This window comes from Rana temporaria, chromosome 4 (genome assembly GCF_905171775.1).
Source record: "Rana temporaria chromosome 4, aRanTem1.1, whole genome shotgun sequence".
Classification (NCBI taxonomy): domain Eukaryota; kingdom Metazoa; phylum Chordata; class Amphibia; order Anura; family Ranidae; genus Rana; species Rana temporaria.
Window position 1 is genome coordinate 380,817,519 of NC_053492.1, and position 14,368 is coordinate 380,831,886.

General features: G+C 47.6%; 1 protein-coding gene across 6 annotated transcripts in view; it reads right to left on the reverse strand.

Moving 5' to 3' along the window:
• The window catches only part of NINL (ninein like), a 240,108-nt gene that overhangs the window by 81,311 nt on the left and 144,429 nt on the right, over positions 1–14,368 (reverse strand). For all 6 annotated transcript variants that reach the window (XM_040351034.1, XM_040351035.1, XM_040351039.1 and 3 more), the window contains 2 exons: positions 11,095–11,269; positions 3,236–3,346 (listed from right to left, as the gene is read on the reverse strand). In XM_040351034.1, coding sequence (XP_040206968.1) covers positions 3,236–3,346; positions 11,095–11,269 — 286 coding nt within the window. The remainder of the gene's footprint in view (positions 1–3,235; positions 3,347–11,094; positions 11,270–14,368) is intronic.

Sequence of the window (14,368 nt, forward strand, 5' to 3'; positions counted from 1 at the left end):
CAGCTAACAACGGATGCAGCAGAGGGAGGGGTGGAGCATTGTTTTCATAACATTTAAACAAACTAATGTGTAATGAAATGTGTAGAATTCTATATCAATGTTCCTACCGTGTTTCCCCGAAAATAAGTCCGGGTCTTATATTAATTTTGGCAACAAATGACACAGTAGGGCTTATTTTCGGGGTACTGTAGGTCTTACCATGTAATGTGCTGTCTTTTCTCTCCCTGCCTGACAGGAATCCCCAGTGTAAATGGAGTTAAAATGTTTGTAAAATCCTATAATCCATTCTATTACAGTAGTATATAATGTATAATGTGTGTGTTTCTGTATTAGAATTGTGCCAAATACCTTCGTTCAGCGCTTCTGTGACCCACTCTCTTCCCCGCAATTATATTACAGAAACACACACATAGTACATTATATACTACTGTAATAGTATGGATTATAGGATGTTACAAACATTTTAAACTAGGGCTTATTTTCGGGGTAGGGCTTATATTGCAGCCCTCCTGGAAAATAACGCTAGGTCTTATTTTCGGGGTAGGTCTTATTTTCGGGGAAACACGGTGTATATATATATATATATATATTATATATATATATATATATATATAAAAAAAAACACACACACACACACACACACACACACACACAAATATACACGTGCACATACATACACACACACATATATACACAAACACACACATAGCAGAGCAAAGCAATCAGAATGGAACAGTTGAACTTGAACAGTATAAATGGCAGAGGCAGGAGCTGTCATACTGCTCAGCTAAGCGGTTATGCCCACTTACATTCACTGCTAAGCAAAATGAGAGTGAAGAATAGGCATGCACAGTGAATAATTTTACATCTATGGCTCTATTCACCCCATTGCTTTTTGATGTATTATTATCATTATTATACAGGTTTTATATAGTCCCAACAGTTTTTGAGGTTGCACAGCGCTTTTCAAAATGAAGGCAGACACTACAGTTAAGATACAATTCAATGCAAGGGAATTCAGAAGGCCCTGCTTGTTAGAGATTACAATCGAAGAGTGAGGGTCAAGTGATACAAAAGATATTAACCATGGGGTATGAGCTGAAGAATAAAGTAAGTAAAAACACAGCTTACTAGTAGAAACAGGATGGAATTCTCTAAAGAGATTGGTTTTCAGGGATCGTGTAAAGGTGGATAGAGCAGGAGGTAGACGGATAGATTGGGGTAAGGAGTTCCAGAGGATGGGAGAGGCTGGAGAAGCTGGGAGAAGTCCTGGAGGTGAGCATGGGAGGTGGTGACAAGGGAGCTAGAGAGCAGGAGATCTTGTGAGAACCATAGAACGTAGTTTGGTTGGTATTTTGAGACCAGGTTAGTGATGTAGCTGGGGACAGAGTTGTCTATGGCTTTGCAAGTTCTTGTTAGTATTATGAACTTTATTTGTTGGATGAGGGAAGCCAGTGGAGGGATTGGCAGAGGTGTAGCAGACACTGAGATTTTGGTAATGTGGAGGAGTCTAGCAGCAGCATTCACGATGGGCTGAAGTAGGAATAGCCCATGTAAAGATAGGCCAATGAGGAGGGAGTTGCAGTACTCAATGTGAGAGATAACCAGGAGCAAATTAGAAGCTTTGTGGCGTCATTGGTTAAAATGGCACATACTTTGGAGGTATTGTGGCGTTTGAGGTGACAAGATTTGGACAGCAATTGGATGTGGGGCCGAAAGGAGAGTTCAGAGTCCAGGGTTACCCCTAGCACTATGGAATGAGAGGACTGACCGATAGTTGTGCTATCAATCTTGACAGAGAAGTCAGGGGAAAAGAGGTACGGGGGGGGGGGGGGGGGGGGGGTGGTAAAATATTATGAGCTTACTTTTGGATAGATATTATGGGGAAGTGGTGTGACATCCAAATTGATATCTCTGTTAGTAAATTAGTGATGCACAGAGATTGATGGGGTGAGCTGAAGGATAAAAAGATAGATAGATTTGTGTGTCATCAGCATAGAAATGGTATTTTAAGCCATGGGAAGCCATCAACTGACCCAGGGAAGAGAATCGAGGATAGAGAATAAGAGAGGTCCAAGGACAGAACCTTGGGGGACCCCAATGGAAAAAGGAATAGGAGAGGAGGAGGTAGAGTTGTAAGCCACACTGAAGGTGCAGTGAGATAAGCAAGATGAGAACCAATGAAAAAAGTACAGTCATGAAGACCAAAAGGCAATGAGTTTTTTTGAGGAAAAGGGGTTGGTCAGCTGTATCAAAGACAGCAGAGGTCAAAGAGCAAGAATACAGTATAGTGGTGCAATGCTTTGTACGTTTAAAATGGTCTATACACATTACAATCTGATTTTACAATCTCTGTGCAATCTCCTTTGGGCACCTTTCACACTTGTGTGACTTAAAAGTCACACGATTTTGCCGTGACTTTGATGCAATGCCTGTGTAATCTTAAAGGTCTATGGACCTCAAGTCGCATCAAAGTCGGACCAAAAGTAGTGCAGGGACTACTTTGAACACCTAAAAGGAACTGGTGTGTCACCATTTTCTGGAGAATGGACTACAACTACAAACATTAGTAATGTGCATTAGCAATCCACATCATTTAAAACACTAAACACATTGCACCATGAACCCCAAATAAATTTAGCCCATACACCCATAAGAATAATACCCACTGCCGAAATGCCAAGTGGATGAACATGCCATTACTTGACAGACTGTCAGATCTTCCTGTCCTGGTCAACAGGCTTCATTTTCCACAGTTTGCTCCAATGAGAAGCTCCAACCACATCCTGCATACCACTTCCCTGATAAGTGTTTTCTATGTGCCCTGTTCAAGTACAATGCTAGTGTGATGTGTGGTACAGTGCAGTGCTGAAAATGTAGAATGTCTGCATTTTTCTGCAGCGTACTGAATGGCATCATCTGGCACAGCCGTGCAATGCACCACTCTTCTGTGCAGAGACATGAATGAAGTTTCACTGTGACACTTCAAGCAAAATGAAACAAATAAAAGTAAGCAACAAGATGTGCTAAAAGTGCATCACACTGCTCCCTGCTGGACCCGACACTGTCACTAGCCTGCATGGTAAAATGTATCATTTTGCAAGCTAATGTAAACTTACCATACATTTGGGAGAGGGAGCAGGTAAGGCTAGTTCCCATGCTCATTATTTGTGTTTCTCCCTTATAGAAGTATAAGTATGGAATTCATTGTTTTTATTAACATGTGATACTGTACCTTGTTTTGCAGCATTTGATCTAGACTGGTCTGTAGTTTTACCAGCTGACTATCCGATTCAGATAGCTTTCCCACAACCTCCAACATTTCCTTTTGTAACCTGCTGTTCTCCTGCAACATAAGACAGTGCTGTTATTACTATATATCTATGTGGTTTGATGAAATGTAATCTAGTTAATTAAATCCTATTACACCCTGAACAATAAATCAAATTTGTATGAACATGTGCTAAAATGTTTAAGGCCATTTAAAAAAAAGAAATAACTGATTAGGATTGATTACAGTACATCTCTTCGATATGACACGGCTTGAGATTTCTCCTCCTGTCTTGTAGGCAACAGAAAATAAAAGAAGATCCCTCCCAAGTGAGGGGAATTACCCAAATTGTCACCAAAGCAAGTAACCCCATTGAAATATTTACCATCTTTCCCTGTTGGCAACTCAAAATGTTGGCTTGTCCCTTGCTTTCAGTCTATTAGCAGAGTACATCTACCTAATAGTGATTGGCAAACCAAAATAAAGCTATCAGAGGCTACACCCCTCTAACCTTAAATGAAAAAAAAAAAACAATTATTTTTGTATATTCAAAAGACAAAGTCACAGCCTTTGAAATTTAAGACACAAGAAACACTCACTGTCCTAGTAGAGTTGGCTTTAAACTGAAAGAGGATGGAACTGTATATATCACAACTCATAGACCTGCACAATAGCCTGTCAAATCAACTTATAATCTTTTAGAACCCTCTAGAATGACAAACAGGGAATCCATCTCCCTAAAAGTAGAAGTGGCATATAGAAAAACCATGACAGCCCTCACAACATCCAATGGAGGAAAATATTCTTGGGGTTAATCACGGGCAGACATAGGGAAGGTAACAAAATAGCCATAAAAAGGTGAAAAATAGCAATCACTTTGGGCAAAAATTTGGTACATGGCCCCAAAACAACCTTGTCTTTATGCAAGATCGAATGGGCCTGCCTACAGGACAATGCCAAAACATCAGAAACTCTTCTGGCTGAAGCGATGACAAGATAGGCTAAGTTTAATGATAGTAAAGTGAGGCCCGGAATGACAAACACAAAAAGAAATATAATGCAGGGCCGGGCATGACTGGTGGTGGATGCAGGCAACCAAGGGGTTAAGGAAAGAGGTGGTAGCAAGGAAGGAGGCTGGGGACCAATTGGAAGAAGGGGGAGGAGTGGTATATAAGGGGGGCGGGGGCGGCCCACGTGCACAGCCCCGGGAAGGAAGCAGACAAAGAGGACAGTTTTTTCTCCCATCTGCACAGCAGCGTTTTTACTCAAAAAGAAAATGCAGAAAATTGACTTATTTTTGGCAAAACTGCGCGCGGCAGCGGCGAATAGAGAACCAGGATGGCTTGAGGAGCAGATGGGGGCCCTTATTCCAGAAGAAGGGGGGGGGTCGCAGGCCGCAGAGGTAGCTACACCACGTGCTCGGCGGTCGCGAGCGCCGGATCGTTATTCCCCCGCACCAACTGGCAGGACCCAGCGCCATAATAGGAGCCCTAGGGAGGATCCGTCACCCCCGCCGGCCAAGCGCTCTCATGCTTCGGCCGGGGGTGCAGGTAGACGCAATACGCCAATCAATTTGGGCCCTGCGGGCGGGGCATCGGGCCGTAATGGCGCCCGTGTCTTGCCCAAAAAGAAGACAGCAGCAGGAGCGGGTCCCTCAGGAGCAGACAGGAACAAAAGGGGGGGGCCCCAACCAGAGACAAGCAATGGAACGGCCGGGGGGTCCTCACGGATCGGGACCACCGGCTCCAGGTCAGCGGGGAGGCCGGATTCACGTGAAAGGCGGAGGGAGGTGTCCGGTAGATCCCAGGGACAGAGCGGACATTTTGATGCGTCCACGACCGGGTTGAGGGGGAGAGGACGACCCGCCGAGAGGCTGGGGTCTTCGGCCTCCAGGCTTACCGGGCCTGGGGGGCTGACGTCGTCGGCAACGCCGGTCTTGGAAGGTCGTTCTGAGGTGGAGTCATCGGGATCGGATGAGGAAGATCGGGTGGAGGATTCGCCAGCGGTGGAGCTTCCGATGTCGGCTGTGAGGGATGCTCCTGGTCAGCCTGGTAAGTTAACTAATTTTACTTCTGGGGATGTTGCTGCTTTGTTATGCTCATTGTTGGGGGTTGGGGGGGGCGGGCCTCAGGTAACAGGGGGCAATGTGGGGAGTAATGTCCTGCCGCCTTCCGGGGGCCCCGGGGTGGCGGGGGTAATGCCTGCCGCCCAGGGTTCTCCTGGTGGGCTGCAAGAGTTATTGAGGGGTATGGGGGAGCTAATGCAACGTTTTGCCGGGGGGGGCGGGGTGGTGACGCCGCCGCAGGCTGCGCCCTGGTTGGGGGCTAATGCTGTGCCCCCCGTAGTGGTTGGGGCACCAGCCCTGGTTGGTGGGGAAAAGGGGGCGACACCCGAGGGTGGGTCAGGAGACGCCGCAGGGGGTGGGAAGCCCGGGGGGGGGGGAAAGGGGGATGAGGTCAGGCTGGAAGATGCGGCGAGAGGGGAAATGTATGTATGCTTTGAGGGTCCACTGGGGTCCCATTTGAAACAGGAGGTCAAGGATAAGATAGAAAAGGGCGAGTATGTTGAAATTTTTTCCCTGTTGCCTTTAGAAAAATTCAATCTTGACAGGGTTAAAACGGATGGGATAAAAAAGGATGATGAGGAAAAGAGGAGGTATGGATTGATTCCCCGTACGTTTAGCAACTGGTTGCAAGCGTTTGCAATCATGGCCAGCGTCATTGGAGAGAAAAGCCCGGAGCATTGTTCGGCGCTTTTCTGCTACATGGACGCCATAGGGGAAGCACAGCGGGTTTATGGGGGAACGGGATGGCTGCGGTACGACGAGCAGTTTCGGCAGCGGCGGGCGGTTCGCCCGTTTCTGCGTTGGGACCATAAGGATATTAGCTTGTGGATGAGGATGATTTCCGCTCCCAGGTCTAATACACCGTTTTTTCAGGGGGGGGCCGGGGGTACACCCACCTCTGGATCGCCGGCCGGGAAAAAATGGGGGGTGTGCTGGCAGTTCAACGAAGGTTCCTGCAAGTTTGGGGGAACCTGTCGTTTTAAGCACGAGTGCTCCGGATGCGGGGGTGCTCACCCCCTGTCACGGTGTTTTAAGAAGGGCAAGCGGGGGGGGGACGCTGCTAGCAAAGGGGGTAACGCCAGTGAGGGTGGAAAAGATGGGACCTTTTCTAGATAGGTACCCGGATAGGGCGGCAGCTCGGCTGCTCGCGTCGGGGTTCTCCGAGGGATTTGTCATTCCCAGTTCTTTGTCGAAGGTGCCACCCTTGGCGAAGAATCTGCGGTCTGCCTTGGAGAATCCTTCAGTGGTATCGAAAAAACTAGCAAAAGAAGTGGAACTGGGCAGGATGGCTGGGCCGTTCACGGAGATGCCACTGCCGGATTTGGTAGTGTCACCTCTGGGGGTGGTGCCCAAGAAGGAACCAAACAAGTATCGCCTCATTCACCACTTGTCTTTTCCAAAAGGGGGGTCGGTGAATGACGCAATAGATCCAGAAGCATGCTCCGTGTCGTACGCGTCGTTTGACGCGGCAGTGCGGTGGGTGCGGCGTTACGGGAGGGGCGCCCTGATGGCGAAGTCGGACATTGAGGCTGCGTTCCGCTTGCTGCCGGTTCACCCGGACAGTTTTAGGCTGTTGGGTTGCCGGTGGCAAGAGGAGTTTTACGTGGATCAGTGTTTGCCTATGGGATGCTCGATTTCCTGCGCACTGTTTGAGACATTTAGTTCCTTCTTGGAGTGGGTGGTCAGGGACGTGGCAGGGGTGGATTCAGTTATCCACTATCTTGATGACTACCTGTGCGTGGGACCCCCGTCATCCAAAGTGTGCGCAGTCTTGCTGGCAACATTGCAGCACATTGCGGAGAAGTTCGGAGTGCCGCTGGCGGCCGACAAGACGGAGGGCCCGCGCACGGAATTGATGTTTCTAGGTATCATGATTGATTCAGAAAAAATGGAGTGTAGGCTTCCGAGGGACAAGGTTGAGAATCTCCGGATGGAGATTCGGGGGATGGTGGGGCAGGACAAAGTTCAGTTGCGGACGTTGCAGTCGTTATTGGGAAAATTGAACTTCGCCTGCCGCATCATCCCTATGGGCAGGGTCTTTTGCCGACGGCTGTCGGCAGCAACCGCGGGTGTTCGGGCACCGAAGCACTACATTAGGTTGACAAGGGATCTAAAAGCTGATTTACAGGTGTGGGACACATTTCTAGAGACATACAACGGGAGGGCCATTTGGATGTCCGGCCCCTTCAGCAATTTTGATTTGGATCTGGTCACGGACGCGGCTGGATCCACAGGTTACGGGGCCTTCTTTAAGGGAAGGTGGAGCGCGGAGGCATGGCCGGAGTCCTGGGTAACGGCGGGTTTTGAAAAGAACCTGGTGCTACTGGAGCTATTCCCAGTGGTGGTGGCGATTGAGCTATGGGGGGCAGAATGCAGGGATCTGAAGATCAGGTTGAACTGCGACAACATGGGGGTGGTGCAAGTCATCAATCGTATCTCCGGTTCATCGGTTCCGGTGGTGCGGTTGCTGCGGCACCTGGTGTTACGTTGTCTTCAGTGGAATATTTTCCTGTATGCAGTGCATATTCCGGGGGTGGATAATAGGCTTGCTGACGCCCTGTCTCGATTCCAGTGGGACAGGTTCAGGGAGCTGGCTCCAGGGGCCGACGCAGAAGGGGTTCCTTGCCCAGGGTGGATGTGGGGACTTGCTTTGGAGCCGCAGCAGACTGGCTCAGGAGGTCGGTGAGTGGGCCGACGTGGACTGCATATGCTAAGGTATGGGCGGAATGGGCTGGTTTTAAGCGGTTGGCGGAGGTGGAGCGGGCAGACATGGAGATGGGCTGGTTAGTGGTGTATTTTGTGTCTAGACACATGGAAAAGGTGGGGTCAGTCTCTGCGTTGGAAAAGAAGCTGGCGGCCCTGGCCTTTTTGTTTAAACTGGAGGGGAGGGAGGATTTTACGAAGTCGTTTTGGGTAAGGCAAGCGGTAAAGGGATACAAGAAGGGACGTCAGAGCAGTGATGCGCGGAGGCCGGTGACATTTTCCGTACTACGCAGAATTTTTGGGGTATTGGGGGAGGTTTGTTCGTCCGCATATGAAATACGGTTGTTTCGGGCGGGGTTTTCGGTCGCGTTTTTCGGTGCGTTTCGGGTGGGGGAGCTAGTAAGTCCCTCCAGGCGGGTTCCCGGGGGTTTATTGGTCAACGACGTTCATTTAGCAGAGGGCAAAGTGGTTTTTCGCCTTAAGCGCTCAAAAACGGATCAAGGGGGAAAAGGGGTGGACGTATCTTTGTATTCGCTGCCGGGTTCAGAGGCTTGTCCGGTAGGGGTGGTAAGGGAATTTTTTAAGGTACGCCCCAAGTTGGGGGGCCCATTTTTGATGCATGGGGACGGGTCTTTTGTTTCACGGTTTCAATTTACGGCCCTGTTTAGAAAATGTTTGAAAAAGGCGGGTTTGGACGAGCGGCTGTTTGCCTCGCACTCCTTCCGCATTGGGGCGGCGACCGAGGCGGCCCGGTGCGGGTTGGATGAGACAGCAGTAAAACGAATCGGGAGATGGGAATCTAGGAGATTTCGCTCTTACGTGCGCCCACACTTGGCGTTGGATTTGTGAGAGGTGTGGGATCAGGAAAAAGGACCGGTTTATTGCAATATGTTTAAGGTGTGGATGATCATTGTTTATTTTGTTTTACAGGTGGAGGAAAGCCAGGCCTCGTGTGGATAATGGGGCATTCATATGTTTGTAGGGGGGCCAGGAGAGCAGATGCTAGGCCAGAAGGTAGGCAGTTGGGGATTTCCAGGCGGGAGGCAACGGTCAGGTGGTTGGGGATCCCCGGGATGGGTTGGAGCAGGGTGCTGTCTGAAGTGCAGCGCTATGCTCGGCTCGACCGACCTCCTGATGTGCTACTGTTGCACGTCGGGGGAAACGACTTGGGGATCCGGCCGATAGGGGACTTGATGACGGCAGTCAAGGCGGACGTCTTGACGTTGCGGGCATCTTTCCCGAGAATGCTGATAGTATGGTCTGACATTGTCGCGCGAACTACCTGGCGTATGGCAAGGTCAGTGGACCGGGTCAACAAAGGGAGAATAAAGGTAAATAAGGTGCTAGGGCGGTTTGTGGCCAAACATGGGGGGTTAGTGGTGAGACACAGAGAATTGGAGCTTAATTTGGGGCTGTACCTGCTCAGGGATGGTGTCCACCTAACCGACGTGGGTACGGACTTGTGGGTCCTGGGAGTGCAGGAGGGAATTCAGAGGGCCCTGCGGGTGTGGAGGGGCCCGTAAGGAAAAGGGGAGTTTCCCTTTCGGGCTGTGGCGGTGTCCTTGGTCTTTGATGGTGGCAGTTAACGGATGGAATGGAAATGGTTGGGGGGCTCATCGGTGGGATGGCTCCCCCCTTACGGGGTTATTACAGTGGAATGGTGTCCGCTGTAATACGGTGATGGTACACTGCAGGTTAAAGGGGTGTCTCAGAGCTGGGTCGGCTGGAGGCCGGTTATGGTAATGGAACGCAGTGGTGGTGGTGAAGGAAAAGGTTAACTGGGGTTTACCGTCAAAGACCAATTGGGACTGGTGTAAATAATAAAAGAGTTTTGATAAAATATTTGTTAATAATAAAGTTGGAATTGTTGGAAATTCCTATTTCACGTTTGGTTAGAAATATAATTTAATTTGGTTACAAAAATAAAAATGGCTGTTGTGGCCAATTTACTCCAATTTTACTGTGTCAGTGTCATTACTGGGTAAGAGGGTCAAGAGAAGGGAAAAGGGGGGTTGGGGTGAAAAGGGGGGAAGGTAAATAACAGGGTTGCAATATCAGACTACAATAGTCAAGTGAGGCCCGGAATGACAAACACAAAAAGAAATATAATGCAGGGCCGGGCATGACTGGTGGTGGATGCAGGCAACCAAGGGGTTAAGGAAAGAGGTGGTAGCAAGGAAGGAGGCTGGGGACCAATTGGAAGAAGGGGGAGGAGTGGTATATAAGGGGGGCGGGGGCGGCCCACGTGCACAGCCCCGGGAAGGAAGCAGACAAAGAGGACAGTTTTCCCACCCACCCTCCCTGTGTTTTTTGTGGTGTGTGTTGGTGTTGTGCGTTTGTTTTCTTTTCTTTCAGGAAAAAGGCAGGATTGTCGCAACAGCATTGGCGGTGTCCTTGGTCTTTGATGGTGGCAGTTAACGGATGGAATGGAAATGGTTGGGGGGCTCATCGGTGGGATGGCTCCCCCCTTACGGGGTTATTACAGTGGAATGGTGTCCGCTGTAATACGGTGATGGTACACTGCAGGTTAAAGGGGTGTCTCAGAGCTGGGTCGGCTGGAGGCCGGTTATGGTAATGGAACGCAGTGGTGGTGGTGAAGGAAAAGGTTAACTGGGGTTTACCGTCAAAGACCAATTGGGACTGGTGTAAATAATAAAAGAGTTTTGATAAAATATTTGTTAATAATAAAGTTGGAATTGTTGGAAATTCCTATTTCACGTTTGGTTAGAAATATAATTTAATTTGGTTACAAAAATAAAAATGGCTGTTGTGGCCAATTTACTCCAATTTTACTGTGTCAGTGTCATTACTGGGTAAGAGGGTCAAGAGAAGGGAAAAGGGGGGTTGGGGTGAAAAGGGGGGAAGGTAAATAACAGGGTTGCAATATCAGACTACAATAGTCATGTCAAGGTGATGTCACAAATAGGTTCACATGTAGTTTTTTTGTCTAGCACAGACAATACTACATTTAAACCTAATGGTTAAAGTAAGAGGAAAGCAACCTATAACCCCTTTGTGTAAAGATACGTTGTGTAGGAATTGAAGCTTTCCCTGCCTTTAAGGATAAATCCAGTTTGTGTCTGAAATAGGCCTGTTCCATCTGATAATTAGCCAGATCAGTCTCCAGTTTTTTCTTTTGCTGATCATTCTGTTGCAGGAATTGCTCCTTCTCATTCTCCAGCTCTGATCGCATAGAAGACAAGCGTTGTCTGTACTCCTGTTCCAAATCCCTTAATTAGAGAAATATAGTTAATAAATTATTATATTGCAGCCTTACAGTTCTAACATAGCAAAGCTTAACTGGGGGACAAACACAACTAGGCAGCTAATAATATACAAAGCACAAATATTGTAAAATAAAAAAAATCCATATAGACAATTCTAATTTATAGGCATGCTGACTAATAATTTTTTTGATGCATTAGTAAAATCCATTTGTTGGAATACAGTACAGGACACAGGCTTTTTAGTCTTTACCATATATGCAGCTACTTTCCACTGACTGGACTGTAGCAAAAACAGAAAACTACAGGCACATTTCCTGTAAACCCCATCCTACTCCCAGATAGTCTAAGTTTTGTAGCATGAAATAGGGAGATCATAAAGAACAAAGTGTATTATCTTACAATAAATAGAATTTACTGGTAGGTCAAAAATTATTTTTTTTTAGTTGTACAGTAGAGGACTCTGGATCTTTAGGCTTTTACCACAGGGGATCCAAAAGCACAGCAAGTAAATGTCAATAGGGCTACATAACAGAATGGGTCAAAAAGGGCTTGACAGACTCATGGACCAGCTTGTACCACTAACAAATTGAAGCCAAAATCCAGCTAACACTTTATAAGCAGTTACAGCAATAGTTTTGTTCCTTTTGGGATGTTTTACATAAATAAAAGCTGGTCACTGTAAGCACCCATATCAATGTTAAATGGTTTGTCTCAACCCTCTATCTGCAACTGGGCTGAAACAAAACCATGGACAGGGTTGCTTACAATCAGCTTTTTTTTATGTAAAACATTTATCCCAAAAAGCACAACATTGTTGCTATACGCGATAGCTGGAGTTTGGATTCAATTTGTTTAGTTTATCTAAATCTGCTAGTGCACACCCCTCTCTCCCAAGATTAACAATGTTGCTGTCCAAAGGTATCTCTGCTGCTTCTCCATTCAGGATGTGGGCACCCTAATACAGGAAGCGCGTTACTGGCCAGATCACCAGGTGAAAACTGAGGAGATAAAGCCTAAAAATAGAAACAAATCATTTGATAATGATGTAATTTCAAACTAAACATTTGATAATAAATTAATTAGAAGAGGTCAGTTTCAGTTTAATTAAAAAGATCAGTAGATCCTGAGGCAAGGGCAATTATAATGTAGCGGTAGTTTGCTACGAGTTACAAACATCCACCAAATCACCCTGCTTCCAGACCCCCATATATCAACTCAGACAATGAGCAGTCATTTGCGTAGCTTTGTTGCATTTACTGCAGGATACATAGCAGTTATTGAATTTCCATAGAACATTGGTTAGTAGAATTAGCCCTGAAAATGATGCACTTCTAACATTCACAGGCCCAGATTCACGTAGGGCGGCGTAACTTTGTGCGGGCGTAGCGTATCTTATTTGCGCTACGCCGCCACAATTTAGAGAGGCAAGTGCAGTATTCACAAAGCACTTGCGTCCTAAGTTACAGCGGTGTAGCGTAAATGGGCCGGTGTAAGCGCGTGTAATTCAAAGTAGGCAGGTCGTGGACGTGTTGTATTTAAATTAAGCGTGACCCCATGTAGAGGCATGACCGAACGAACGGCGCATGCGCGCGCATGCTCAGTATCACGTCGAATTTACGCCCTAAGATACGCTGGCTCAATGCCTGTGACGTGAACGTAACCTACGCACAGCCCCATTCACGTACGACTTACGTAAACGACGTAAATAGATACGCTTGTTCCGACGTCCATACCTTGCATGGGCTGGGCCACCTAGAGAGCAGCTTTATCTTTACGCCGGCGTATGTCTTACATAAATGGCGCAACTAATTGCGACGGGCGTACGCATGTTCGTGAATCGACGTATCATGCTCATTTACATATTTGACGCGGAAATCAACGGAAGCGCCACCTAGCGGCCAACGTAAATATGCACCCAGGATACGACGGCGTAGGAGACTTACGCCGCTCGTATCTTGGCAGAATTTATGCGCAACTGATTCTATGAATCAGGCGCATAGATACGACGGCGCTCATTCGGACTTACGACGGCGTATCTGGAGATACGCCGTCGTAAGTCTTTGAGAATCTGGGCCACAGTCTCCTCCCCTGCATAACTTCACTGCAGACTATTGCTCTTCCTCGCCTAGCCTAAAGCAAAGACCTGCCTAAATTTGCTTGCACTAATACTGTAAACCCAGAAAAATTATATTCTAGCACCTACCTAAAGGTAGAAGGTGCTACAATAATTTTATGGAAACTTGAACTTTCCTGCAAATGTTTAGCTTGGCCCTAATATATTCCATCTTCCAAACAATCCTATAAGTCAAGATAACAATCAGATTAGGTAACCAACAGGAAAGGATTTGAGGTGGGAGTGGACAAAAGTCAGAACCAATGGCGCGGTCCTGGAAACTAAACGAAAACTAGACGACACTGGAGTGGTGGCGGGAATACAAGAGACTCTGACTCACTATTGTGCGGAAAACACTAACGGGGAAGTAAGTGGGGGAACTCTTTGGGAGGGCCACAAAGCAGTGGTTCGTGGCGTATTTATTGCCATGGGAGCCAAGCTTAACAAGGAGAGGCAGGCAGATTTCCAGAAAGTGCTGCGGGCTCTACAGAGTGCCAAGCTCAACCATAAACGCACGTCTGATCCTGATGAGCTTTGCCGTCTATGCGAGCTCAGGCAGCTTTTCTCAAAATTATGGCCCATACTTACTACGAGCATGGCAACAAGTGCGGCAGGCTGTTGGCACGCGCTCTCTGTAAAAAAAGACTACTGCCACATGTACATAAGCTGCACTCCCCATCGGGAGACCCCGCTCAACATACCTCAAAAATTGCGTCCATGTTTTGTGACTACTATGCGGCCTTGTACGATCTGGACTCCGCCTCCTCTCCGGCAGATGTAGCCCTTAAACAGGCCCGAATTTCCAAGTACCTCTCCTCGATTGGGCTCCCCACCCTGTGCCTGAAACAGGTAGCGGTTCTGGAACGCCCTATTACTTCAATAGAACTTTGGCCACCATTAAGTCCCTGCCCTCTGGCAAAAGCCCTGGGCCCGACGGCTTCACTAAGGCATATTATCTAACATTTTTTGATAAGTTACAGACCCCCTTT